This window comes from Amblyomma maculatum, chromosome 1 (genome assembly GCF_055883805.1).
Source record: "Amblyomma maculatum isolate TAMU_Amacu chromosome 1, ASM5588380v1, whole genome shotgun sequence".
In the NCBI taxonomy this organism is placed as follows: Eukaryota; Metazoa; Arthropoda; class Arachnida; order Ixodida; family Ixodidae; genus Amblyomma; species Amblyomma maculatum.
The window spans coordinates 75,148,970-75,175,189 of record NC_139344.1 but is presented as its reverse complement, the minus strand read 5'-3'; the positions used below and the strand labels follow the sequence as shown (position 1 = coordinate 75,175,189).

Here is a 26,220-nt window from a genome sequence, read left to right as displayed (position 1 = left end):
GGGTTGCGATGGCCTGAGTAACAGCAGAGGGAGCGCTAAGGATTTGACTGCTTCTGTGCACGCGCACTGGACTCTGTTGACCGCTTTTGTACATTAAGTTCAACCCCTTATGTGGAACATCTGTATAATTTCTCAGCTTAATTCTAAATGTCAATAATTATGCGCCCTTTAGAAGATTATCTCTGTCTTGACAGTTATTTCTTTTCCGCCACTGCAAAACTGCATGCGTGTCTGCAAATAACTCGTGCACAGGTACTCGATGCATTTGCAGCCCCGCATACAGCCAGTAAGCACCCTTGGACGTTTTCATTACAATGAGGAAAACATACGCGCTATCCCTGCAGTGCGCTGAGAAGCAGACTCACAACTCAGAGTGCCTGTGTCGCTGTGATTACCCAGCCACCCTGCCAAACCACCGGAAGAAAAAGAACGAAAGCAAAGATTGCAAACACACTGAATCGGCGCTCACTCTACACCCCCTTCGCATTGCGCCTTTCGACTGAGCAGTGCCAGCAGTGCACCTCTCTAGAGGGAAAAATAAGTCTCCACCCAGGACTTGCAAAAAAATGTTCTTCCCTCTTTCCCTCCAATCAGCTTAGGTCTTGAAGGAAAAAGGCGCCTCGACGTTACCTTGATGTACAGGACAAAGAAAGATACTGAGAAAAGAGGTCACAATCGGGAAAGGGTACAGGAAGAGATCAGGCTGGCCAGGAATATGAGCACCGATATGCTGAGCTGCTTTTCTCAAAAGGCGTCAAGTCTAAACATTTTGCAGACGTTGAAAGTGGGCAAACCCTTCTGAAGAATGGACAGGAAAGGTTTGCAGCAGCACTGTCCAAGCTGGAGTCATCAAGGCAAGAGAAGAAATAATGCCTTAAAGTTGCAGTTTTAAGAAACGGCGGTTTTGAATTTCTACAGGGAGTTTCTATATTGACAGCTAGCTACCTTTTGCAAGGCTACAGTGTTTATAGTGTCGTTACATATCTCGTTATTCCTTTCCTCTGAATAAAAACGGCTCTGTATTTAGCAAAACCTTGTTTGCTCAGTTTGGGGCTTGTAATGGAAAGAACAACACTTTAGACTGCATCTGAGTTTGAAGATTGTTTTTGCATGGCTATGGTCGTTATAAACATCTGAGCAATTGGGTTCTAGCAATAAAATGAGCCTTCTTTATTTAAGGGTCTCGAGATTTGAAATTTCGCTACAAAACCTTTATTTTTTTCTGCTACAAAAGCTCGGATATTTGCTACAAAATGCCATTTTTTCAGCTACAAAACGTGAAATTTCTGCTACAAATGGCGATTTATTCTGCTACAAAAGTTTCTGCAAGAAACCGGTTGCCAGTTCCACCACTGATCACGATCTTTCGAACGTCTGTGAAGCACGTATTTCTCTAACTGTGGCCAATCAAATCTTAGCGCGATTTGATCTCAATTTAAAGGGCCAAGCGTACAGATTTGTAACTTGAGAATGCTGTGCACGCATTCGGATCATTATAGCTGATTGTCGTTATATCTGGACCCGCGGAAAAAAAAGGGGGGGAAAAAGGGGGGGGGGAAAAAAAGGACACCCACGCATTTTCCCATGCATGTAGACTTGCCTACTTACGATGAGTAAATCGGGTTGAAAAACGCTAATCATCGTAAAGAGCACTAAACACTTTATTACAGTATACATTAATAGCCATAAAATAACTTAAGCATACTTAAAGAAATCTGAAATCCATGCTCGCTTAAGCAGTAGCTGAAGCTTGACAATCGCTGTGAGCAACGCGTCCAATAGAGAGTAAGCTTGGCGGCAGTCCTTTTTGCATGCACCAAACTGATTAGCGATTAGATGAACTGAAGGACATCCCCAGCCTTGATGATTGTTAAAATCGTAGAGTGGGAATGTCCGTATTTTTTCAGGAGGCTTCTAACCTTGAAACCCTGCCACAAATCCGATAAATCTATCGTTTCATCTCTGGAGCTATCGCGCCGTTCGTCGATGTGGTCGCGGTATCTTCCACGGATGCAGAATCGGGGATGGCGATGATGATACGGCCGCATCAGCACCCTTTGCGCAGCTGTGATTGCGATGATAGTGCACATTTCTTTGTGTTCACATCACTGTCTTCTTAATATTTTCTTTTATTGAATATTCAATCAAATGTTCGTGTAAACACCTACCGCGCTGCGATAAAGCTATCATTTATATCCGATGTACTGCCAATAATCGATCATTATATCTGGTTTATTTTTACATAGGGGCAATGGGAAAAATGATAAATCTCAAGAATTTGATCGTTATAAGCGATATATCGCTATATGTGGAATTCGTAACGTGCAAAATGGGTGGTGTTTATCAACCAAAATGTGCAGATAGTTTCGGAAACTTCTCAGAACCGCGAAAATGAAGAAATGGAAAATGTAATTTTTCGACCAATTCTCGGCCACCGAGAACAGAACAAAGCTGCTACCAGTCAAATGCTACTTTTTGCTGTTCTCTGCCATCTAAAATGGCTAGCACGCCCAGAAGTGCCCAACACTGCTCAACATGCAAAAATTTATCCCCCCTTAAAGTGCCTTCAAGGTAGTCTGCTACCAGCCGCTGTTTGCTGAGCCAAAGAGGAACAATGAAAAGAACAGTTTCATTATACCTGTTGTGAATCAGTTGGCATGTGTAGAGCTCGAAACTGATGAAAGAGTCACTTGGTTTTTCACTTCCACTATGTTCCAGATGACCCAGTCAGCAGCGCTGTACCAGACGCTGCTTCAAGACCCTGTATCTCGACCTGTGGCTCACCAGTTCCCCCAGGCTACCCATGGCTACCCAGCACCCCCACCTTTGGGGTCATACCAGGGTTTCAATCAAGGAGGCATGTTTGTACCACCGCCACCAACTCACTCGGGCCCAGACATGTTTGCTGCTACTGGAGCAACTCTGCGTCTGCAGCCAACATACCAGGCAGGGCCACCTGTGCCCACAAGCCAGGTTTTGGGTCAGCAGAGCCTGCCACCTCCTGCACAGCAGCTGCTTGGCTCTGGCAGGGCTGCCCCTGGAGGGGCGCCTCTGGGTACTTCGTACTACCCATCCCAAGGGGGTTACTACCCCTCTCAGCAGCAGAGCCAGGCACTGGCCTTTGGCTCACAGCCAGCCCTGCATCGCACCTTCCACCCACCACCCTTCAAATCGCTTGAGTTGTCTACAGATTTTGCTACCACGCCTCCACCCAAGGCCCAGGCAGCTAAGGGCTTTCCTCAAGGATCACCCTTCGCCTTCGGCCAAGGCCGACAGACTGCATCTTCCAGTGGAGCTAGCTCAGGGGCTCCCACTACTCCGAGTGGCATGAGGCCAGCCATGCACGTGCTGCCAATGCCCCCTAACTTGCTTCGAAGTGCCCCCCCGCCGCCTCCACCGCCCACCAAGTATCCAGCGCCCATTCAGAGGCCACAACAGGGGATGACATCACAGCAGCCTCGGGGCCCTCCGCCTCCAACACTACGATGCCAGCAGGTGTGTGCAGCCAGTTGGGCGGTGTGGCTCTTAACATTGTTACATTTAATGAAATAGTGCATGCCTGATCCTCTTTTTTTTTTTTTTTTCTGCTTATTGCATGCAGTTGAAACATTTTATTCATTCAGAAGGAACAGAAACCATATGCAGAAGCACGAGAAATGCGTACGCATAGATTTGTTTTGGCTGGTGGGATTTACTTAAAGCGGCGTGGCTCACTATTTGCAGTGCGTGCCGCATGACTGGCGATGTGCTGGAAGCATGCCACCACCTGACTGGCAATTGCATTGTCGGCTTTATGGGCTGTGCTTGGTGCTTGAGGGTGCAGTGACAGGTTGCACGTTCATATCTTTGGTGTAGGAGTATGTTCATAATGTCCAAAATTCTTCACATTTTTCATACTGCACTTAAACCAGGGAACTTCACCATTTCACATGTGGTCTTCTGATTTGCAGTTCTGCTGTATGCATTTTACTTGTATTCCAATTTGTTTTTGAGAGTTAAAGATCTCATTCTATTGTTTGTTCAAACAATAGAGACAAAAAATGCTCACCAGAACTTCCTTTGGGCAGATACAATGTGGAAGGAGTACAAAGTTGGGGGCAGTTTTCAAAATGAGCTAATACAGTGAAAGCTCGTTAATTCGGCAAATCGGTTAATTCGACGTGCACGCGAGGTCCCTCGAATTATACGTAGGAGTCTATGGGGCAAAATTCTTGTTAATTCGACCAAATTTTGCCGTGCGTCGGTTGATCGACGTAGCTCCATAGCCCCGTAGCCCGCCATTTCGCATTTCACTGCGGAAGGGGTTAAAAAAAAAAGACAGGGCCAAGAGCGGCGCTAGTGTGAAGCTGAAGAAGAAAAAAGGCAGCGTACGCCATCCGCACTGTCATCGCCATCAGCAAAATGATGCGTGGGGAGCGAGGTCAGCCGGAAGTTTTCTTTCCTAGCCCTACCTTCGCGCAGTGGAGTCGTCGAGCTTCACCTCAGCATGTGTCGTCGCCACGTGCTTTTTGCATCTACGGTCACGCTTCGCCTACATGTTTACTATGCTGTGTGTGTGCATAGAGTGCTGTACCTGCGCATCTTGACGCTGAGTGCTGCTGCGATGGCGACGCCAGCAAAGCGGCCGAAGTATGAAGCGAAGGACCTGGCCACATAAGTGCAAATATTGAATGCGATCAAGGACGGTGTTTCACGCCAAGACGTGATGAACAAGTATGAAGTGAAGAGGACAACCTTGGCCACGTATGTCAAAAATGAAAAGAGCATCTTGGAGGCGTTCGACAGTGAAAGCTTCAATCCTGAAAGGAAAAGACTGTGGACGGCGGCCCACCCGGAGCTCGAAGAAACCATACTGCGTTGGAACGCACGAGAGGCGTATCTCCCTGTGAGGGGCCACTAAGTTGTGCACAGGCTTGAGATTCGCCGCAAGAATGAATGTCGAAGATTTTAAAGCCTCCGAAGGTTGGCTCGCTAGTTTTAAAAGCCGGCACAATCTCTCGTTCAAGAATGTGTGGCGAAACAGCTGCCGCGAGCGAAGAAGCAGTTGAGGAGTGGCGGACCAACGACCTGCTTGAATATTTGGCTGCGTATGACGCAAGAAACATATTCAACGCCGACGAAACAGCACTGTTCTTTAAAGCTCTCCCGGACAAGACGATAACTTTCAAAGGTGACCCGTGCACAGCAGGAAAACTCTGCAAGGAAAGAGTAACTACCGTATTTACTCTCATAATGATCACACTTTTTTTTTTTAAATACTGACGCAAATTTCGGGGTGCGATCATTACGCGGGGTAAATTTTCTACAAAAAATTTTTGAGCACCGAAAACGCAAGCAAGTTGCAGGTCAGACGTCTTGTATATCTCGATTACAACCAAAAATAAAAGCTGAGTAAGGCTTACCATCGCAATAAACACGCACATTAAGCATCACATGGAGTGCACAAGCCCATTTTTTTTTTCGTCAGTACAGTCAAAACTCGATTTAACGAAACCCGATTTAACGAAAATCTCGATTTAACGAAGGTATCCTAATTCCCCCTCAGACGCCCATAGGGTTCAATGCTTTGACTAACCCGAAATAACGAAACCGATTCCGTGATCTGTCCCGATTTAACGAACCTTTTTTCGAGAAATAAAGGTGAAAAAGTGTTAATTTTTGGTCTATTTTGTAGACAGCACCCCAAAATTTACAAAGTTCACCGACTTTGGCAGAAAATAAATTTGTAGTCCCCTCGGGCCTTTCTTGTCGAGTAAGAATTTTTGTTGTTTCTTTTCATACGCGCTAGCGGCGCCGGTCGTGGTGTTGGCGCTACCCACTCGAAAGTAGCGCGGGGGGTCATGACTCATGACGATGACCATACGGACCCCCAAAGATTGCGCTAGTTGTATGATTACCAACTTTGGCGCCAATTTGTCATTAGCTGTGTGGCTTGCCGTCCCGTCGGCGGTATTTAGGGAAGATTGTTGCGCCGCTAGCCGAACCGTCCTTTGGGTCGGTGCTACCGGCGTGAATTCGTCACGCGCAAGTGCGACGAAAAGTGAAAATGGTACGTGCTAACCGATACGACCGCGATAAGCTGGTACGGTTTATGCGGATGCAAAATGCATTATGTTCAATGGGTGCTCAGTCGCGGACTTGACTTTAACACTTTTAAAACTAAAGTACTGTTTAAGCGGGTACGTTTTAACGAGGTTTTACTGTAATCGAATGTACTGAATTATGTGCCCAAGAAATGCCTCATTCAATTTAACGAAGTTCTCGATTTAACGAAATAATTCACGGCTCCCCTCAACTTCGTTAAATCGAGTTTTAACTGTACTCTAATCAAAGTCTGAATCCTCGCCATCCTCGCTTTCACTGCTGCACGACTCATCAGAAACGGCAGTGTCGTCGCTGGGAGCATCTTCACAATCCCACAGGAAGTCATCTTCCGTTCCATCAAAAGCGTTAGATATGCCTGTCTTCTTAAAACTCTTAGCCACTACCTCGTCGGGGATACTGCTCCACGCTTCTGTAATCCACGAGCACAGCATCTCCACGGATGGCCTTCTAATCTTTCCGCTCGGCGTCAAATCATGCTGGCCCATCGCCATCCACTCAGCATAAAGTCGTCGAACGTTGTCCTTGAACGGTTTGTTCAAAGACACGTCGAGAGGCTGCAGCAGCGAAGTCAGGCCGCCAGGAATGACTGCAATGTCCGTGCGCAGCTCTTTCAGCTTGGCACGCACGCTGTCCACAAGGTGACCCCTAAAACTGTCCAAAACCAGAAGCGAGGGAAGCAGAAGTGCTTCTCGTCTTCGTCCCCAAACAGTATTACAGTCGCCGACCGTTTTTTCGGACTTGAAGGGACCCGAAAAATGGTCCGAATAATCGAACAGTCCGAAAAATCCGTGAAGCACAAAAAATCACTTTATTCAGAGGAAATCGGCTTAAAAAAGTCGCCGATTTTACCTTGCGGCAAATTTCTTTTGCTGGCGACGATTTGCGCTTGTATTTGCGCCAAAGTTGTCGTTTCGCTGTAGACGCTAGACAGCAAGTTCACAGCGTTCGTAATTTGTGCAAGCGATGGCTGTGGTAGGCCGCCCGAGTCGTCGTCCGAGTCCGACTCGTCTTCAGGTTGAAGAACCTGGCGTACAAGTTCGTCGTCCGTGAGGTCCGCACACATATCGAGGCCGTCGTTCACTTCAACAAACTCGCGGAACGTGGAGCCCGTTGGAATGTCCATTCCGTTCCCGCGAAGGTCAACGATGAGGTCTTCGCCACTGTCTGCAGTCAAATCCTCAGAATCGTTGCAGTCTTCTACGTCATCGACTTCATCGGCGGAGAATCCAGCGTGCCTGAAGCAATTAGCAATTGTTTCCGCTCTCACTGCCTTCCACGCGTCAGCCAGCATACTAACCGCCGCAAAAAGATCCGTGGCGTACTTTTTCCCGTTGTCAAAACAAAGGACTGTGCGCCGCAGAAGACGGGTCCGATAATGCACCTTAAGGTTTTTGATCACCCCCTGGTCCATTGGTTGGAGCACGCTGGTAATGTTTGGTGGCAGGTATTCGAGCCGAATGGCTTTAGGTTGTCGAAGGTGCCGTGAGCCGTGCAGTTATCAACAAAAATAATAACTTGTCGCCCCTGCCGCTCGAAACTTCGGTTGAGTCGACGCACGTAATCTTCAAACAAAGCATGAGTGATCCATCCCTTGGAGTTGCTGCAGTACCACACGGGAAGGTTCTTCGCGCCCTTAAAACACCTAGGATTTTTGGATTTGCCTATCACAAGAAGTGGCAGCTTCTCAGTGCCAGTGGCATTTGCACCTACCATTACTGTTATCCTTTCCTTGCTGTGGCGGCCCCCTGAACAGGAGTCACCCGAAAAAGAGAGGGTGCGGTCAGGCAACATCTTGAAGAAGAGGCCGGTCTAGTCACAGTTGAAGGTGTCCTCCGGGCTGTACTGGCTCAACAAGGGCTTCAACTTCGTCTGACGGTAGTCTGCTACCGTGGCTGGGTTGGCGGCTCCGCTCTCCCCGCACATCTTCTTAAAAGACACACTGTGTCTCTTCTTGAAACCGCGGAGCCATCCGTCCGTGAACTTGAATTTTTCAATTCTCATTTTCACGGCCAGGGTCTCTGCCTTTTCCTTCAATGTGTCGCCCGACACTGGAAGGTTTTTCGCTAAAGCAGCTTTAAGCCAGAGTAGCAAGGCCTTCTCCAATTCGGGGTGGTCGCCTTTCCTGTCGTTCTTCTGGCTGCTGCTGTGGGACGCCTCAAAGGCGGAAAAAATCTTCTCCTTATTTTTCACGTAATCCGAAATAGTTTGCTTCGACAGTGCGAACTCCTTGGCCACGTCAGCTTGCGTTCGCCCACTCAGCACTAGCTTTATGATCGCTGCCTTTTTCTCAAGGGTCATGGTAGAATAGCTCCCACGCTTCTTTGACGGACCCGGCAGCACCGGCGGAGCCATGTCAACTGCCCGAGTGCGCACCACACCGCTCGTCAAACACGCAAAAATGAGGCACTTTTCGTTCAGAGCGGTGGAACCGCCGGACGCAATCACAAAACGGCCAAAGGATTGACGGCGCGCCACTCGGTTGACGCGGTCGGAGAAACTCGTGTGACAACACGGTGGACGTATGAGACAAAGCACAAAGAGATAGCTGCCCGCGTCAGCGTTGGCGACAAAAGCAGGTTGACGGCGATGACAATCCGACTGCCACCTCGAAATGGCAGAGATTGCAGGGGCCTCTCCTGGCAAAAATGGGGCACCGAAACCATGTCAAGCCAATCCAACTGCAGAGCCAATCCACCTCAATCCAAGATGGCGCTTGTTGCGCCGGCGAAAAGCCGATAAGATGGCAGATTTTGGCCTGCAGGGGACTGAAATTAGTCCGAAAAATCGAACTTTCGGACTTTTAAAGTCCGAAATATCCGTCGCAAATATGTATGCGCTTCTATGGGGTGACTGACGGTGCCTCACTGAAGTCCGAAATATCCTACAAGTCCGAATTACCCGTCGGCTACTGTAATCCAGTCGACCATCAGGTCTGCAGTCATCCATCCTTTCATTTGTGCACGTATATGGATGCCACGGGTAAAGTTTCCTTCGAAATAGTCTTCCATTTGAAAATGACGTATGGTGGCAGCTTCCGCCCGTCGGCCGTCACAGCAAGCATGACTGTGCATCGCTGTTTTTCTGTGCCAGACGTCTTCACGGGGACGCTCCGAGCACCCTTCTCGTTCACAGTTGTATTCCGGGGCATGTCGAACGTCAGTGGAGTTTGATCGGCGTTTTCAATTTGCGACATGAGATAACCGCATTTTTCGCGAAGCCTAGTGACGAAGCATGGAATCATGGGAACTCCAACGTTACTAGACTAGGTTGGGAACTCGTCGGAATGCATTCGCTGCGGGATGACTGCAGATCAACCACCAGGCGGCTCCATGTTCGGGGTGCGATCATTACGCGGGGAATTTAAAAATGGAATGGGAGCCGCTGGCACAACGACGTCCGCCGCCTCAGGGAAAGTCCATTCCGTCACATAAAGCGAGTCGTCCAACCGGAGCTAGCGCGGAAATCCTTTGCGGCGATTCCCAGCTTCCTGGCAGTTGTGCGCGCCTGCGTCTGTATTATTTCTAATGACACTGCACAACCATCCTTGCGCAGGTCCCTCACATATTCTAGGACCGCCTCCTCAACATGAGGGAACTTGCCCGTTTTGGGTCCACAGAAAGCCTGCTGTGTCTTGTTCGTAGCCATCAGCTTCTCGCGCTGCTTCTTCCAATAGCGTATCCTCATTTCGTCCACGCCGAAATGCCTACCAGCAGCGCGGTTGCCATGCTCCAGTGCATAGTCGACAGCCTTGAGCTTGAACGCGGCGGTGTAACTGGCATACCGCCCCATGGTGAAATGGCGTAAACTCGCACAAAAACACAAAGCACGCTACGACGCTGCCGAATTGCAAAATGGCGAACGCCGCAAAGCATGGAATCATGGGAACTCCAACGTTACTAGACTAGGTTGGGAACTCGTCGGAATGCATTCGCTGCGGGATGACTGCAGATCAACCACCAGGCGGCTCCATGTTCGGGGTGCGATCATTACGCGGGGAATTTAAAAAATGGAATTTTGACCTCAAAATTCAGGGGTGCGATCATTATGCGAGTAAATACTGTATTCTACTTGCCGCCAACATGACGGGAACAGAGCGGTTGCCGCTCTTAGTGATTGGAAAGGCGCAGAAGCCTAGATGCTTTAAAAACACGAGGAACCTTCCTGTTAATTATCACGCTAACAGGAGGGCTTGGATGACATCCAGCATTTTTCAGACGTGGCTGCATCAGCTTGACCGGCGTTTTGGAATGAAGAAGCGCAAGGTCCTCATGGTTGTAGATAATTGCAGTGCTCACTGCAAGGTGTCGGGCCTTGAATGGATCAAGCTGGTGTTTCTCCCACCTAATAAAACCTCTGCCCTACAACCCATGGATCAGGGAATAATTCAGTTCTTAAAATGCAAATACAGAAAGCACGTCTTGCAGCACATGCTTCTGTGTATGGAAGCGGGGAAGAAATACGAACTTACGCTCCTCAGCGCTATAAACATTTTGGCTCATGAATGGACCAAGACACCTCCAGAAGTGGTCGCTAACTGCTTCAGGCATAGCGGTTTTGTATCACCGGACTGCCGTGCAGAGACACTGCCATGTGAGACGGCTGACGCAAACGCAGAGGATGACAGTTGTTTTGACAATGTCTTGCCTTCTTCTGTGCGGCTTGCTGATTACATCTCCATCGATGATGGCGTCACAGTCGCCGGACAGCTGACTGAGGACGACATAATTCAGGAAGTTAAAAGTACCGGCAACGACGATTCATCAAAAGATGATTGTGAACAGCTGCCCCCGCCGTCGAAGCGCACTGTTAAACTGTGGAATACTGCGCTACTTGATATACAGAGACAAATGGAAGACGACACACGAATGAAGCGCAAACTTACAACTATTTATTTTTATCGACAAAACACTTACATATATACAAAAGGCATTCTTGTCAAATCACAGACACATCATTCATGCATGTGATCACGCACGTTATCATTTCGACCACAACTCCGCATCTGCACAGCTATCATATCTAGCTCCTCTTGTGAGAGCCACAGAAGATGTACTAACGCACGTATCTTTTTCTGCTGACTCGATTAAGAAGGCTTCTACTATTTCTCTTTCAATTCTTTCCTTTTGTTTACCTACAATTTCAGTCCTATGGAATAATGGTTTGCAGCCATTTACGCATCGCAAGCAATGCTGCGCAAGATTTCCAGGGTGGCTGATTTTCCCACAGTCATTATGATGTTCCAGGAGCCTCTTATTAACACACCTTCCCGTTTGTCCGATGTATTGTTTTCCGCACGAAATCGGGATCTTGTAAATGATTTCATCCTGACAAGGTATGAACCTTTTTTGATGTGCAATTTCACATTCCTTCCTCTTGCCACGCTTATCATGCTCATTTACTGCATTACAGAGGCTTATCAACTTTTTTGGCGCCCTAAATATCACCTTCACATTATGTTTGGTTGCTACCTTCTTTAATCCATGTGATACTTTGTGTATATGCGGAATTACAACACATCGCTCTCTGTTGCTCTCTTCTCTCTGCACCTGCGTTTTCTTCGTTATGTTATTCAGCAGCTTTTCTGCCACAGACGAAATGACACTATCTGGGAAACCACAAAATGACAGAAAGCATTGGCATGCAAATAACCAGGCTGAAAGCCTGGTTATTTGCATGCCAATGCTTTCTGTCATTTTGTGATCGCAGGACTTCTTAATGCTCTGCAACATGCATGAGTGGGCGACGCTCCTTTTAACAAGCTTGGACTGGCTCGAATCGAATCTCATGAGGCTTTTTTCGTTTTTGGTATGATACCACCAGCATGTGTGCATGGGGGTCTCCTGTATTTGTAGATCGAGGAACCTTATCATCCCTTTATCAGGTACTTCATAGGTAAAGTCAAGCCCATTGAACTTGCCCTTGAAAAGCGCGACCATCATATCCGCGTCAACCGTACCAGATCTTTCTGTACTAAAACAAAGCAAAAAATCGTCTACGTATTGAAAGCATGCTACAACACCCCTGCTATCCAGTTCAGGTTTTAGGCTGCGGTCTCCCTTTGCCATGTAAAGGTTCGAAAGGTTGTATCGGGTCGTGCTTGGCTCCTGTCCTTTCGAACCTTTACATGGCAAAGGGAGACCGCAGCCTAAAACCTGAACTGGATAGCAGGGGTGTTGTAGCATGCTTTCGATACGCAGACGATTTTTTGCTTTGCTTTAGTACAGAAAGATCTGGTACGGTTGACGCGGATATGATGGTCGCGCTTTTCAAGGGCAAGTTCAATGGGCTTGACTTTACCTATGAAGTACCTGATAAAGGGATGATAAGGTTCCTCGATCTACAAATACAGGAGACCCCCATGCACACATGCTGGTGGTATCATACCAAAAACGAAAAAAGCCTCATGAGATTCGATTCGAGCCAGTCCAAGCTTGTTAAGGGGGGACACCCCTCTTAAAACTTTTTTCCTTATTTATGGGTGGATCTGACTGAAACTTGCACCATTAATGTACTTTTGCATGCTGATTTCAAATATCTGATTAGTTTTCTTGTAGATGAAATAGCTTTCAAAATAATCCCTAATTCATGTTCTTCGTTTGGAGGTGAGTTAATTACTAAACACTTTATGGCATGAGGAGAATAGCCCTGCCAGAGTGATCTAGAAGGATCATAGAGTGCCGCTAGTCATGAATTAACGTGGTAGAAGAATTTGAACCAAAGTTACAATAAGTCAAACTTTTATGAATAAAAGCCCAGGTTGGCACCTAAGATTGATAATTAATTCGGTAAATGTTGCCGCATAATAACTGTACATATTTTTGTCCTACGGCACTGTCGAAGGTTTTCTCTTTCTAACAAGACAAGAATGAGAGCTATAGCACAAATAGACTAAGAGATATCTCTCCTCCAAAATTGCAGCACCCTCAAAATTGCAGTTTTGAGAAAACGAGGAAAAACACTTCACAGCATGTAGGTGTAAATTATGTCAATGATTGATATGTCAACAAGATCAGAAACAGGTGGAAAGTGATCTGAAGCGAAAATTAATGGCCTATGCCAATTTGAGCCAAAGTTACGCAATAGGAAACGCTTGAAAGGAAAATTCCATTTGGGTACCGAAGACAACATAACTTTCTCAGCAAATTTTCTTTTGTCGTCACTGCATTTACCTTGGTTTCATGAGACTCGCGGGATTCCCTTCCTAGAAAAAAATTTTTTAAAGCAATAGCAAGAACAGGACCAGAGATATTGATCTTTAAAAAATGCAACACAACCAAAATTGGGGGATTGTCGGAAGCACTCAAGCCTCACGGCATTTAATCAGGAAGGGCAACCCCAAAGACCTCATGCTATTAAAATGCACCAGGAGCATAGTCGGGGTGCATGCTATCGCGGTGTTTTCTTTTTTCTGTTTTAGCAACGCCAAGCGAAGCCGCCCGCTTCTTTGCAGAACGTACGCTACGGTGCAAGTCCTTTTCTTCAGCTCTCCTGGACCCAGTTGCTGTCACATTTGTACTGCATTCTTGCAGAATTGCTGCTGCTGTATGCTTGCAGCCGGCATTGAAGCGCAGCACAGCTTCTGCTGTGGCTGCTTCCACAGCAAACAGTGATGAGTGCCGCTCTTTGTGGATCAAGGTCCAGATGACCGAGTGGAAGCTTTCGTTCGAGTTCTGGGTCTTCCCCCGAATGCACCTCTGCAGCAGGCTCTTCTCTGATAAACGACTATAAACAGGCAAAAGAGCATCAGCCACATCTCTTGGCAGACTGTAATTGTGCTTTGGTGCAGGCTCCTCTTTTGCCTTTGCAGCGTTGTGGCGGCACCATGACTTCTCACCGGTAGGACACAAACTGTGTTTGGGGCAGTCATCAGTAGATGTGATGTGGTAATATGTCGCCATCACAGCTCGCTGCATGGCATCCACATCACCTACATTTGATCGAAGCGCTCGGCATAATATATTGCCAGCTTGTCAACTAGATCAGCTGTCAGCCTTCCTCTGCCGCCAAGACTTTGCTTCCCTGCACCCTTGTGTCTCTGCAAGAGGTTGCGCAAAGCTGCTCCCATACGCTTGTGCACGTGATTTATGCAGTCCTCTTTGACTATTTCAATGTAGCCATAGATTGCAGCATCTTTAAGAGCACTGAACGTGCGACTGTCCTCATCGCATAGCATGGTTGTGTAGCGCATGTTGTGGCGCTGCAGAGATCTTTCAAACAGAATTTTGCCAGCCTCTACTTCCATTTGACCAGCCTTGGAGTTGGTGTTTTTTTGGCACTGGTGGCGTGATTTCCAAAGTTCGTAGCCGTCAGTGTTTGGCTTGGGACCAATTTCGCAGCCCAGACAAAAGTTTGACAACACCACATAATCAAGCACGTAACCAGTGAAGAGTTCCACCACGGCACCGACGCCTATATGTGATGAGTGTCCGCGCGTCATCCATGTGCCGTCGTAGCACACGGCAATGTTCCCCCTATGCCCAAATCACAAGTCATCGTAGACCTTCGCCACTGCCTGCGCGGCTTGTGCCATAGCGGTCGTGGCGGCTCGGGTAGCAGCGGGTTGCAGTGTGTTCTTCAGATGCCGTTGAAACGTCTTGTTGTGCATCCCGCGCCGCGACAACCCCATCGCCGAAAAGATATCGTTCATTGCTGTCTGGCCGTTACCGGTCGACAGCATTGCTCGACTAGCCAGAATATTCAGCTCAAAAGGATTGCACCTTTTCTCGCCGTCAACCCTCCGCGAGTTCCACTCGGCCGCAATCTCACCGCAGTTGTCGCACAGCACGATCAGTTTTACGGCGAGGCCATAGCTCCGGTCGCTGGTAATTAAACGCACGCATCCACGACACGTTTTGCACCGCACGGCATCCAGAAGGATATTCACAATGCTGAGGTCAATTACCGCATAGGAGGCTGTTCCGTCCGCATCTGACTCTGCGGACGCACCACTTGCATCGGCGAACAGCGCGGTCTTTCGTGCCGTCGCCGGCGTCGATACCAGTCTATCAAGCGTAGCCTGCTCACGGGCACTCACTTGAGTTATGTCACTGTTAGTGACAGGCGCGGTATCAATACGTACACGACTGCAGTCGGCACGAAGAACGGCGCCGTTGTCCAGCGGAATCGGAGAAGCGTCGCCGCCCGCAACGTGATCGTCACACAATCCCGCAGCACTGGCACTTGCTTCTTGCACAGTATGCAACGAAGTCGCATTCTTAACGCGTTTCTTTGGTTGCTTTCGCCCGAACTTGTGCAAAGAGCGGTACTTCTTCGCGCCTGGCATGACTCTCGCGTTGCACTAGCGTGGTCGGCAGAAAGACAAAATGGCGTCACTGGGAGTCCGCATTTCAGGGCTAGCTTGCCGGAACCAACCAAACGACGCCATTTTGATCACGTGCCTTAACCGGCCAATAGTAGCGCGCGCTGCATGCTATCTTTTTGTTTGTTTTTTATGGGGAAGGCGGAGCGCACAGGGTTGCTTTCCGAAAGAAAAAATAAGCCGAAAACGCGCGCTTTCGAACGAGACCAAAATCGCCGCGGTGGAGCGCGTAGTTCTCATGCGCCGGGCGATCGAAATTGGGCGTCGTTTGTCCACAATTTAAAGGGCAGTGGGTGTGGTACTGCATTTTTTAATCGCTATAACTTCATAAATACGCGGGGTATAAGGATGAAAATTCGCGTGCAGATGCGGAATAGTGCGAGGAATACGAAAATGAAAAAATTGAAAATCCGATTTTCAGGCCGATTTTCGGTGCCAAAGAGCCGTGTCCCCCCTTAAAAGGAGCGTCGCCCACTCATGCATGTTGCAGAGCATTAAGAAGTCCTGCGATCACAAAATGACAGAAAGCATCGGCATGCAAATAACCAGGCTGAAAGCCAGTGGTTTCCCAGATAGTGTCATTTCGTCCGTGGCAGAAAAGCTGCTGAATAACATAACGAAGAAAACGCAGGTGCAGAGAGAAGAGAGCAACAGAGAGCGATGTGTTGTAATTCCGTATATACACAAAGTATCACATGGATTAAAGAAGGTAGCAACCAAACATAATGTGAAGGTGATATTTAGGGCGCCAAAAAAGTTGATAAGCCTCTGTAATGCAGTAAATGAGCATGATAAGCGTGGCAAGAGGAAGGAATGTGAAATTGCACATCAAAAAAGGTTCATACCTTGTCAGGATGAAATCATTTACAAGATCCCGATTTCGTGCGGAAAACAATACATCGGACAAACGGGAAGGTGTGTTAATAAGAGGCTCCTGGAACATCATAATGACTGTGGGAAAATCAGCCACCCTGGAAATCTTGCGCAACATTGCTTGCGATGCGTAAATGGCTGCAAACCATTATTCCATAGGACTGAAATTGTAGGTAAACAAAAGGAAAGAATTGAAAGAGAAATAGTAGAAGCCTTCTTAATCGAGTCAGCAGAAAAAGATACGTGCGTTAGTACATCTTCTGTGGCTCTCACAAAAGAGGAGCTAGATATGATAGCTGTGCAGATGCGGAGTTGTGGTCGAAATGATAACATGCGTGATCACATGCATGAATGATGTGTCTGTGATTTGACAAGAACGCCTTTTGTATATATGTACGTGTTTTGTCGATAAAGATAAATAGTTGTAAGTTTGCGCTTCATTCGTGTGTCGTCTTCCATTTGTCTCTGTATATCAAGTAGCGCAGTATTCCACAGAATGATCAACCAACTGGCCCCCGTGTTTGCATTATTGGCATTATTCGCACTGTTAAAGAAGCAGCAGAAGTGCTGTCCGTTCTGGAAGAATTCTGCGAACAGATGGTGCGCGTGCCACGGAGCATCTGGCAGCGATTAGCGCTATTGTCGCCGGTCAAATTCGCCCGAAAAAACAGATGGTGACAACTAACTTGTTTACCAAATAAAGGTATGTCATCCAGGGGCTCATTTCTTTTTTTTTTCATTCGATAATTCGACAGTCGGATAATTTGACAATTTTTCACGGTTCCATCGATGTCGAATTAGTGAGCTTTTACAGTATTCTTTTAGCATCCGTCTAGAGCAGAGGAAAAAAACTGCTCATGGTTTATGGTGTTGATGCCCCAAAGTGACTTGGACTATGAGGTATGCCACAGCAGAGGGCTCTGGATAATTGTGACCATGTGGGGTGGGACTAAGGTATCATGCTTCCCTAATTGCTGTGCCACCGTGGCAGGGCCCATTCAAGTGGAACACTAGATGCTCTCTACTGTGTGATGTCCGTACATGTGCCCACGGGAAAATTGGTTGTTCTTGGATCGCAATAGTTTTCGCAGTTACTAGTACATGCTTAATACTAAATACTGCAAGAGGAAATTCTTTAATGGCACTAGCATCACCAACATATTTACCACGAGTCTATGAAAAGGAAATTATCATAAACAATTTTAGACTAAAGAGTAAGAATTACGGAAATATTATATGGGTGTGTGTTCAGATAAGAACTGTAATCGAGGTCCTTTGACCATGTTTTGTTTTCAATGAAATTTTTTACATATGGTGGGCAAACATCTTCCTACAAAGGAATTAACCCGAGTTTTGCAAGACATGCAGTAGTGTTCTCGGGAAAAAATTTTTTTATCACTAGAGGTGGAAAACACCGTTTTTGCCATTTCAAAATGGAGCAAGTTTGGAAACCCTTTGCTTGCACACTAAAATTTTGACGTGCATTATCTTTTACTCGGTAAATTTATAGAACCACCACTTTAAGATGAGCTATTAAATACATTTGTTCTTGCCACACTTGTGTTAGTAAAAAATTGCAAACTTTGCTCCAGGAGCAACGTGCTGCAAAAAAAGTCCAATTTCAATCCTACATTCCAACACGAAGAATTAACTAGTTGTCACAAAACCCCTTTGTCTTGATTATGGAGGCCATGTTCTTAATTTCAGGCAAAATTTGGGGCTCTAGACTGTTGGTGTTTCCTCCACAATGCACCAAATGCGGGCAAATTTCAAAAACTAGAAGAAAGGGACAACTTTCATTCCAATTTAAAGAAAGCATCTTCGAATTTTGCTTCTGTATTGCATTCGTTGGTAAGGTGGAAGTTTTCTTTTTACAGTCTTAGCAGAATTTGGATGAATTGTGCTTGTGCAACATCGGGTCGATTGATTGCAAACAGTGCACCACAGTAACTGACGTTTGCTGCCAAACGGTCTTCCTATAGCACAAGGACTCGCTCCGTTGCCAGAGCTGTGCACCGCAACGAATGGGTCGGTGGGACAGTGGACATGCAACATGGACCACTGTTGAAATGAAACCAGCTGATCTTTTCCTCTTTGGGTAACCATGCTTCTTCAATGCTGCACCGTGGCTGCTCACAAGAACGTTCACTGTACTGATTTTGCCAATACAAGTGCTTGCGGACTCATCACCATTACTACCTTCACGTTCAAAGATGCTTATGTTTTTGTAATGTGCTGATGAATTAGTTGATGCTTCACAACGTCCTTGTGCAGGGCTCTCAAACTTTATGCCTCAAGGAACCTCAGCACTCGGCAGCGTGATGCCATTTTCACATACGTTTGTGATTGCTGCTCTATAATTCACTATGTTGCTGGCTGCTGAAAAGAAAATGTCAGTAGTCTTAGTAATACGAATTTCGGGGTGCTATAAATTTGTATAACACCCCATCCAGAGGCCAGTGTGCACAGTGAGCAGAATTTCGGATCTTTCCAGTACTCCCGCGCTTTTACGGATGACATGAATGCACAAGCTCCAGCTGAAGTTGAGCCCCGTGCTTTGTCTGCATATTGTTGACTCTGTGAATGCCTATTTGTGCTGTACTCACCGCGAGCAGCCTACAGTGGCACGTGGCCCAGATGTCAATGCGCAGAGTGCAGAGAGCAGTTTAGGTCGCCACACCATGATCGCTTTGCACGCTCAGCGGGAAGCATGCAGCAGCACGCTGCCCGCAAACCTCGTTTTCGCGATCTCCAGTTTTGCCACACACCGGGAGCAGTATGCGGGGACGCATGGCCATCACGTAGTTGGCTCTGTGGTAGCTGTTCACATCAGGAGCAGCATGTGATGGCTCGCTGTATACTCAGGCAGCAGTCTGCAGCGGCGCGTGGCCGTAAATAAATCCCGTCAGATGTAAACAAGTCTATGTGAACGCCCTTCTCATGCTTCTGCTTACAGATTGTTTGTTTCATTGATATGAGATTTCGGACGATATGAGTTTCATATCACTAAGGGTCTATTGTATGCAGGAACTGAAGCTGGAGTTGTCAATCTTCTTTGATGGCCTAGAGGCACTGCTGATTGTGTTAATGCTTACATCATGGCACTGGAGAACAAAAATGAGGTTAATTTTAAATAAAACATTAGCCTCCATCATTGCTTTAGTCATACTTAGACATCATCCTGCAGAAAGAATTGTCAATTGCACCTGCTTTCTTGTTACATCCTTGTCCAATTGTAGCTGCTTTCAAATATGTAAAGTTTTTAGATATGGCAGTGGTTCCATGAGAAATGAAAAAGTCAGTTCCTTTTTTTTTTTTTTTTTGAAGCCACAAGAGGTAAAATAGCGTCCTAATTTTTCATGACACCTCATCTCTAATCACAGGCATCTCCTCTCGAAGTCTGCCATGCAGTGCACGGCCAAAGTTGTCCGCCTCCGCGTACCAGTGTGTTTGGCGGCATCGGATTCCTGTCCGCACCTCTCACTCATTCACAGCTGCTGGTGAGAAATTAGCGGTTTTTCTGTCAGTTGTTGCTTATCGAATTTGTTGCTATATGCACCATCAATAAAAGCTGCAAGGGTCGATATTCGACTCTGCTGACTACCAACATCACCCGGGTGGCGTGATGTTGATGACACGACGCCAGCCATACTGCGTTATCCCCAATTGTCAGTGTGCCGAGAACTACAGATCAGTCTTCCTTTGCGCTGCTGCCTTTATCAGTGTTGCAGGCTCCCTACTTTGACTTTAGGACTGCTCTTGCAGATAAATTTTTAAAAATGATCGCACTGGTACACAACTGAAAATTGCAAGAAATTTGAACTAGTGAAGACAAAGTTGAAGTTTGGCAGAACTGTTTTTGTTCATGGTGATTTGCTTGGCTTTGAACTGGCTCAGCAAGTTCCACATTGCCACAATAGCAAGCCAGCCAGAAGCACTTCTAAGCAGCACCAAACAGCACTAATTGCAGGGGGTTTTGAAATGCACGGCGTTAGAAAACTGCCACAAGCAGTAGTGATTTAGATTAGTGCAGTGATACCACCTTTTTGCCAGCTGTTTTAACCAACGCCAAACTTGTGCCATAGCAAAAAAAAAGAAAAGAAAAGAAACGGCATCAAATCAAAATCAGTGCCAAGTGCCGTTGATCCAAGCAGGCACCACCTCCGTTCTCACTGTTGTTTCAAAGTGTTGTTTTAGTGAATTGCACTCGTTATTAATGGGATTGTCATGTGGCATTCATTCCTTGCGTCCTTAGGTTTGCAGTGGACAGTGGACTAGTGCAAGTAAATGTCACTCTGGCATGGCTTAATTTTATCTCGTATTCATGAGGATTTGTTCAGGTGAAGTTTTGGCACCTAGGTCCCCTCTTGGATAGGAAACGAGCATCATCCCAATGTTTGCATAGCTTTGAAATCCTTTTATTATCGTGATTCAGACTGGTCAGCCTACTGGGCCTGAGATGAGTCAAATTATTATAGATTGCATTCAGCTTCGCCATAAATGTCATTTCGCATTATAAGTCTCACACATATCTCTGCGTCTGCACATGCCACTTCTGCCAGAGTATAGTATAGCTGTTCCTGAACACTGCTTGTGAGAAAAGCCTGTGCAAGTGCTGCGGCCAACATTTGGACTGGGTAGATCTGGAGTTTTTGGAGAAACACAAAGCAAGTTGAATAATGTTAGAGGGGAAGCCTCAGTGCTCTAACCAACACGTTTTGACGAGGAAGCGTCATCTGGACAAGATGTTTTTTGTTTTTTTTTAATATTGGCTAGTGCGCCAAGAGTTCCGCTTAACCTTCATTCATTTTGCTTTGTGCACAAATTTCATCTTTCAGCCCATTTTCTATCGTGAATTTTTGGAAAGTCAGTCTGGGAGCAATGTGTGACATGCCCTATAGTGAAAATTGCTGCGAGACATGATCAAGTGTTATCAGCTTTGCAGCACTTCATCTCAATCGAAGGGAATTCACGACAGGTGCATGCAGGTGGATGATGGTAGTGTTGAACATGCTGCAATGCGGGATGATATATCTCTTCCCAAGGTTGAGATGCGATGACATCCAAGTGGTCTCTGGGACCAGTTATCAGAAATTCAGTGCACCTGAAAAATTGGGGGCGAATTATCAGGGATACTGCAAAAAAAAAAAATTGGGAAAGTTGGGCAAATGACTAGTAATGTAACGTGAGGGTGTGACATGATTCTCAGCAGAATTGCTGTTGAGCATGGGGTCTGGTCATGTTGACATGACATCAGTCCTATCTCCAGATGCCAGTTATGCTTTCATGGCGCTAGCACCATGCTGGCGGGATAACAGAGAGTCGGATGCGAAACATACATTGTCTACTTCAGAAGAGCCCTTGCCGTTTAGTGGTAGCTGTGTGGGCTGCTCGCGATTAGTCGTTTTCGCTTACTGGCCTTTCGTTCGCACCTAAGCGAACAGGGGGTGCAGGCCTCCAAGGAACAAAGGATCAAGCATAGGCTGAGGAAATGCTCGACTGAGATGTGCAACTAAGCAGTCCTTTGAGGAATGCCAAAACTGCCCTGCCTCTTCAGAAATGTCAGTTGCTGATGGCAGTCGGCTTTCACTGACTGACATCACCAACTAAAGCTGTACCGATTCCCCCCCCCCCCCCCCCCCCCCTCCCCGCCCGCTCATGTACATTTGTGATAAAGGAAGGCTGCAGCTGAAGCCAGTCTTCATTGCAAATGAGCACATTTATATGCGAGATTGTTCCTTCTGTCCGAGACTTGGATGTCCCCATCCATACTTGACCTGTGTTTGCTGAAATGGCTGCAGAGGCATGAAATTACGGCAGTTGCATATCACCATTCGTTAACTTTGTGCAGCATAGGAATATTGGCACTCCACCATTCGTACAAAAAAAAAAAAAGGCTGCTATGCATCTTAAGAGGGTTACTAGGTCCATATTCAGAGTTACCGTCGTTTTTCAGAAGTGTCATCTCCGTGACGTTGAGTAATCTGATATACGCGGGAGCCAAAAGTGGCTACCATTTCCAGTTCCGATGTTCCCATTAATTAGATTGTTCTCGGTCTGAAAGAAATGACACTGAAAAAACGACTCGCTCGGAATACGGACCCTGCAGCGTTTGCGCACGCTCGGGCAATTGGTGAAAACTGCTTGAGCTTGCCCACGGACTATCAGCATGACTCGGCACAGTGATATAGAGGCGACATTGTTTTTATTTGCTTTTCAATGGGGCAAGTGCACGAGAAATATAGAAGGAACTGGCTGTCATCAATGAAAAACTAGAGTGATTTTAATGTAAATTTTTATTTTATCAGTTTATAAAGAAATACTGTTACTCACCAGCACATTTGAGCTACTTTGCTGATGAGTGTAATTTCAGCATGCAGTGATTGTCCAGCTGCTTCATTTTTACTGTTCTGATGTTTTTATTTCCCTGCACTTCTTATGCTTCATAATGAGCAGATGCTCATTGGGGGGGGAGTCGGCTCAGAGCCAACAACCTTGAGTGTTGGTGGCCTTCTTTTATTATTCACGTCTGGCTGCCTGCGGGTCGCCTGAGCCAGAGCCAGCTATTTTTTTCTCTGGACGCTCCGATAACTTGCGGTTGCTGCCAGAATGTGTTCCTTTTTCTCTTGCTGCCCGCTGGCTGCCATACTTTCTGGGCCGATTTTTTTCTGGCAGTGCTGGGCTGTGCTCGGGCAGCTACCAGACAGCGGAGGTGTGATTTGGAAGTGACTAGTATGTGCCACTATGCGGTGCTTCATGGGATGTTTTATTTGACTTCGTGGGCAGCTCAGGTGCTAGTTCGGAGTAGCAATTCAGAATAGCAAAATGTGCCACTATGCGGTGCTTCATCGGACGTTTTATTTGACTTCGTGGGCAGCTCAAGTGCTAGTTCGGATTAGCAATTCGGAATAGCAAAATGCTGTAGAATCTCGCTATAGTAAAGTTGGGTATAGTAAGAACTGATACATATAATAAAGTGAAACTGAAGTCCCAATTCATTTTCCATAGACTGCATTTTTTCCTCCTTATACAGTAAAACCTCGATAATTCGAAATCCCGGATAATTCGAAGGTTTTCTGCAGTCCCGTATTTTCCAATGTAAATTTGGCCGGATGATTCGAACAGGAGGCCTGCGCCAGCCCGGTTAATTCGAAAATTTGGACTGCTATGCGGCAATGCCTGATCCATGTTTCGCCGCAAACCCGGCGAAACGACGGCCCTACGGAGCCGCGAGGCAAAGCCACATAGTAATGGTGATGATTTATAGGCGAAGCGCCCCAGCCAGAGCACTCTGCACAAAAATCTGTCCACAGTGCGCCTCGCGCACCGCTGAAACACGCGCCTGCAGAGGAGAAGACGTGCTTCACTGCAACACGGTGGGCATACCGGTTTTTATCACGTGACCTCGCCCCCACTCCATCTCTTGGTGTGCTTCGCCCACTCTTCCCCCGTGCCTCCGACGCTGCAAGTACGCCACCACCACTGCCGCGCCGGTCTCGCCTGCGCCATTTCTTTGTGTTGTGCGCTGTGGTTAGGGGTCGGCTACTGTGCCGTTTTTTTTGGCGGGACTGTGCAGAAGTGCTAGCTTTGTGACCGTAGCAGTGCAGAAATGCCAAAGTACAAGACTTCAACGCTGCAGCAGAAGTTCTGCTTGGTCCAGGAAGCAGGCAAGAGCGCTTGTTCGAAGACAGAGTTGGCCGCTTGTTCGAAGACCGAGGATGAGTCCAACGCAGTCGGCTTCGCCGAGTATATCAACATTGAGAGCGAAGAGCAGACTGGCTACTCTGACTTGGAGAGTGAGATCACTGCTGGTACGAACGTGCGCGATGACAGCGACGATAGCGACGACGACACCGACGAGCCTCCCCGAGCACCTGCTCTTGGTGAAGTTATCGGATCGCTGAACGTTATCCGCAGTTTTGTTGAGTGCTGCGGTGGAAGTTCAGAGATGTTTCGTCTATTTGACCAACTCGAGAGCATGACCTTAGGAGCCGCAAACTACCGGACGCGGCAAACCAGCATCTCTGATTACTTTCAGTAGTAATTCAAAATATGCCGAATAAAGGTAACACGTTCCTGCAACGAATTTTTTTGCATAAGTCTTATTTCCTGGTGTGTTCGGTTAATTCGAAAACCCGCTTAATTCGAAGATTTCTCGCGGTCCCGATGACTTCGAATTAACGAGGTTGTACTGTAGTAACTACATTTTGAAGTGAAAAGCTTCACTACGAGGGTCGGAGCCAAGCTTCTTGTGTGCCGTATGCCGCGACCGAGTGACGTCACAGCCAAGGCCATCTGCGCAGTCCCTTCGCCAAGCTCTACCGGTGTTGCCTAGCAACGCTTAAGAGGTGTGCGACTCCTCCTCATTAAAATAAAATTAGTCTCCATTCGGGAATGAAACCTCCATCCCTTCGATCCCCAGCCGAGCGCTTTACTGCTATGCCACGCCCCGGGCCGTGAAATGCTTTTTTTCCCCTCTTTATTGCATGGGAAAACTTCCTCTTCATAACGCTCTTCATAATTCCGCGAGTGACAGATGCTGCGATTGGCGCGCAATTAGAAAGTACCAAAGACTAAAATAGTTAAGTTACTCAGTTAGGGAGACATCAAGGATGTGACGTCACCCATCTGCCGTCAGCTATGAGAACCAAGTGGGAACGAGTGCGTGCCAACGCCACCGGGCGGCACTTCTTGCCTTCCGCGAGTGACAGATGCAGCGCCTTTCCTTTTCTTTAAACAGATAATAGAACGCCAGTGAACTTAAGGGGGGACGCGGCCTTTGAAAACCGAAAAATTGCGAAACGGTAGATTTTTGGAAGATCATATATTCCGGTAGTATGTCTTATAAACTACCATTTCTGTAATTATCAATGCCCAACTCTCCGTAGAAATACTCGAAAGCGAGCAAGTGTCGAAAATTCGCAAACTTCGCGCGCGCGCCATTCCTCTCTTGCCGAACTGAGCGCCACCATCTTGGTCTTGTTTTGTTTTTGAATTCTTGCGCTTTCTTCTGCCACCCTCGGCGACGGCGGCGCGGTCGAGGAGTAGCTTGCTTCCGATTGGGAGCCTCGTGGCGGCTTTCGAGTTTCCCGCGCTCGAATTCAAGGATGCGATTGGGCCAAGCGTGCACTCCGCAAGAATGGTCTCCGCTGGCTACCTCCCCGCATCGTCTGCTCCGGCTCTTTGCTTGTTGTCGTTGTTGGCTGTGTTTGTACTTCGTGCGTTCTGTTCGCCTTTCGCCATTTTTGCGATCGCCGGATTTACGATCTCTCGTCGTGCCCTCTGAATGGTTTCGTGGTACGTGTTAAACGTTACGTCGTCGCTCACGATGCCTCGAGATGCGACATGCGTTCATTGCAGACTTGGCTAACTTTTTTTTTTTTTTTTTTTTTTCGTTTCGGCGCTGATGTCGCGGAAGATAACCCGGGAAGTCGCTTGCCGCATTTGGGCCGCTCCTCGTGCCTCGCGGTTGATAGCGCATGTGTGCGGTTCAGGCTTTTTGCCGGGAAGACTGCCGCCGTCACCAAATCACCCGGTCATTGTATGCACTGACTGCTGCGGGCCGTGAGCGCGAAGCCATGCGTGGTGAGCAGAATGTTCCTCTCTCCTTTTCGCATGTGCTTCCCTATTTTGGTGGGTTTCATTTCGCCCCTGTATGCAGCGGGACATTCGCTCGCTACAGCGGTCGTATTTGAATGCTGGGTTTTGACATGTGCTAAGGCAGAATAAAGCCTGTTAGAGTATGCAACTCTCTGTTTGTTCCCTCTGGCCCAAACCCACTGCAGTGACTTCTCGCACCACGGGTTTGGGGGCCACAGCTCTGCTAGTGCTGGCACACTGGGGCTAGAAAGCGACTTATGCGTCTAGCCCCCCCGTGGTGTGTTATTTCAAAAATAACCCCCATATTCTTAGCGCCCAACGTG

General features: G+C 47.3%; 1 protein-coding gene across 8 annotated transcripts in view; it reads left to right on the top strand.

Annotated features, from left to right (window-relative positions):
• LOC146202823 (uncharacterized) overlaps positions 1-26,220 on the top strand; it is a 208,286-nt gene that overhangs the window by 158,307 nt on the left and 23,759 nt on the right. For 6 of the 8 annotated variants that reach the window (XM_084588353.1, XM_084588355.1, XM_084588354.1 and 3 more), the window contains 2 exons: positions 2,719-3,495; positions 19,681-19,797. In XM_084588353.1, the coding sequence (XP_084444479.1) occupies positions 2,719-3,495; positions 19,681-19,797 (894 nt within the window). The remainder of the gene's footprint in view (positions 1-2,718; positions 3,496-19,680; positions 19,798-26,220) is intronic. The other 2 variants (XM_084588360.1, XM_084588357.1) reach the window with 1 other exon arrangement.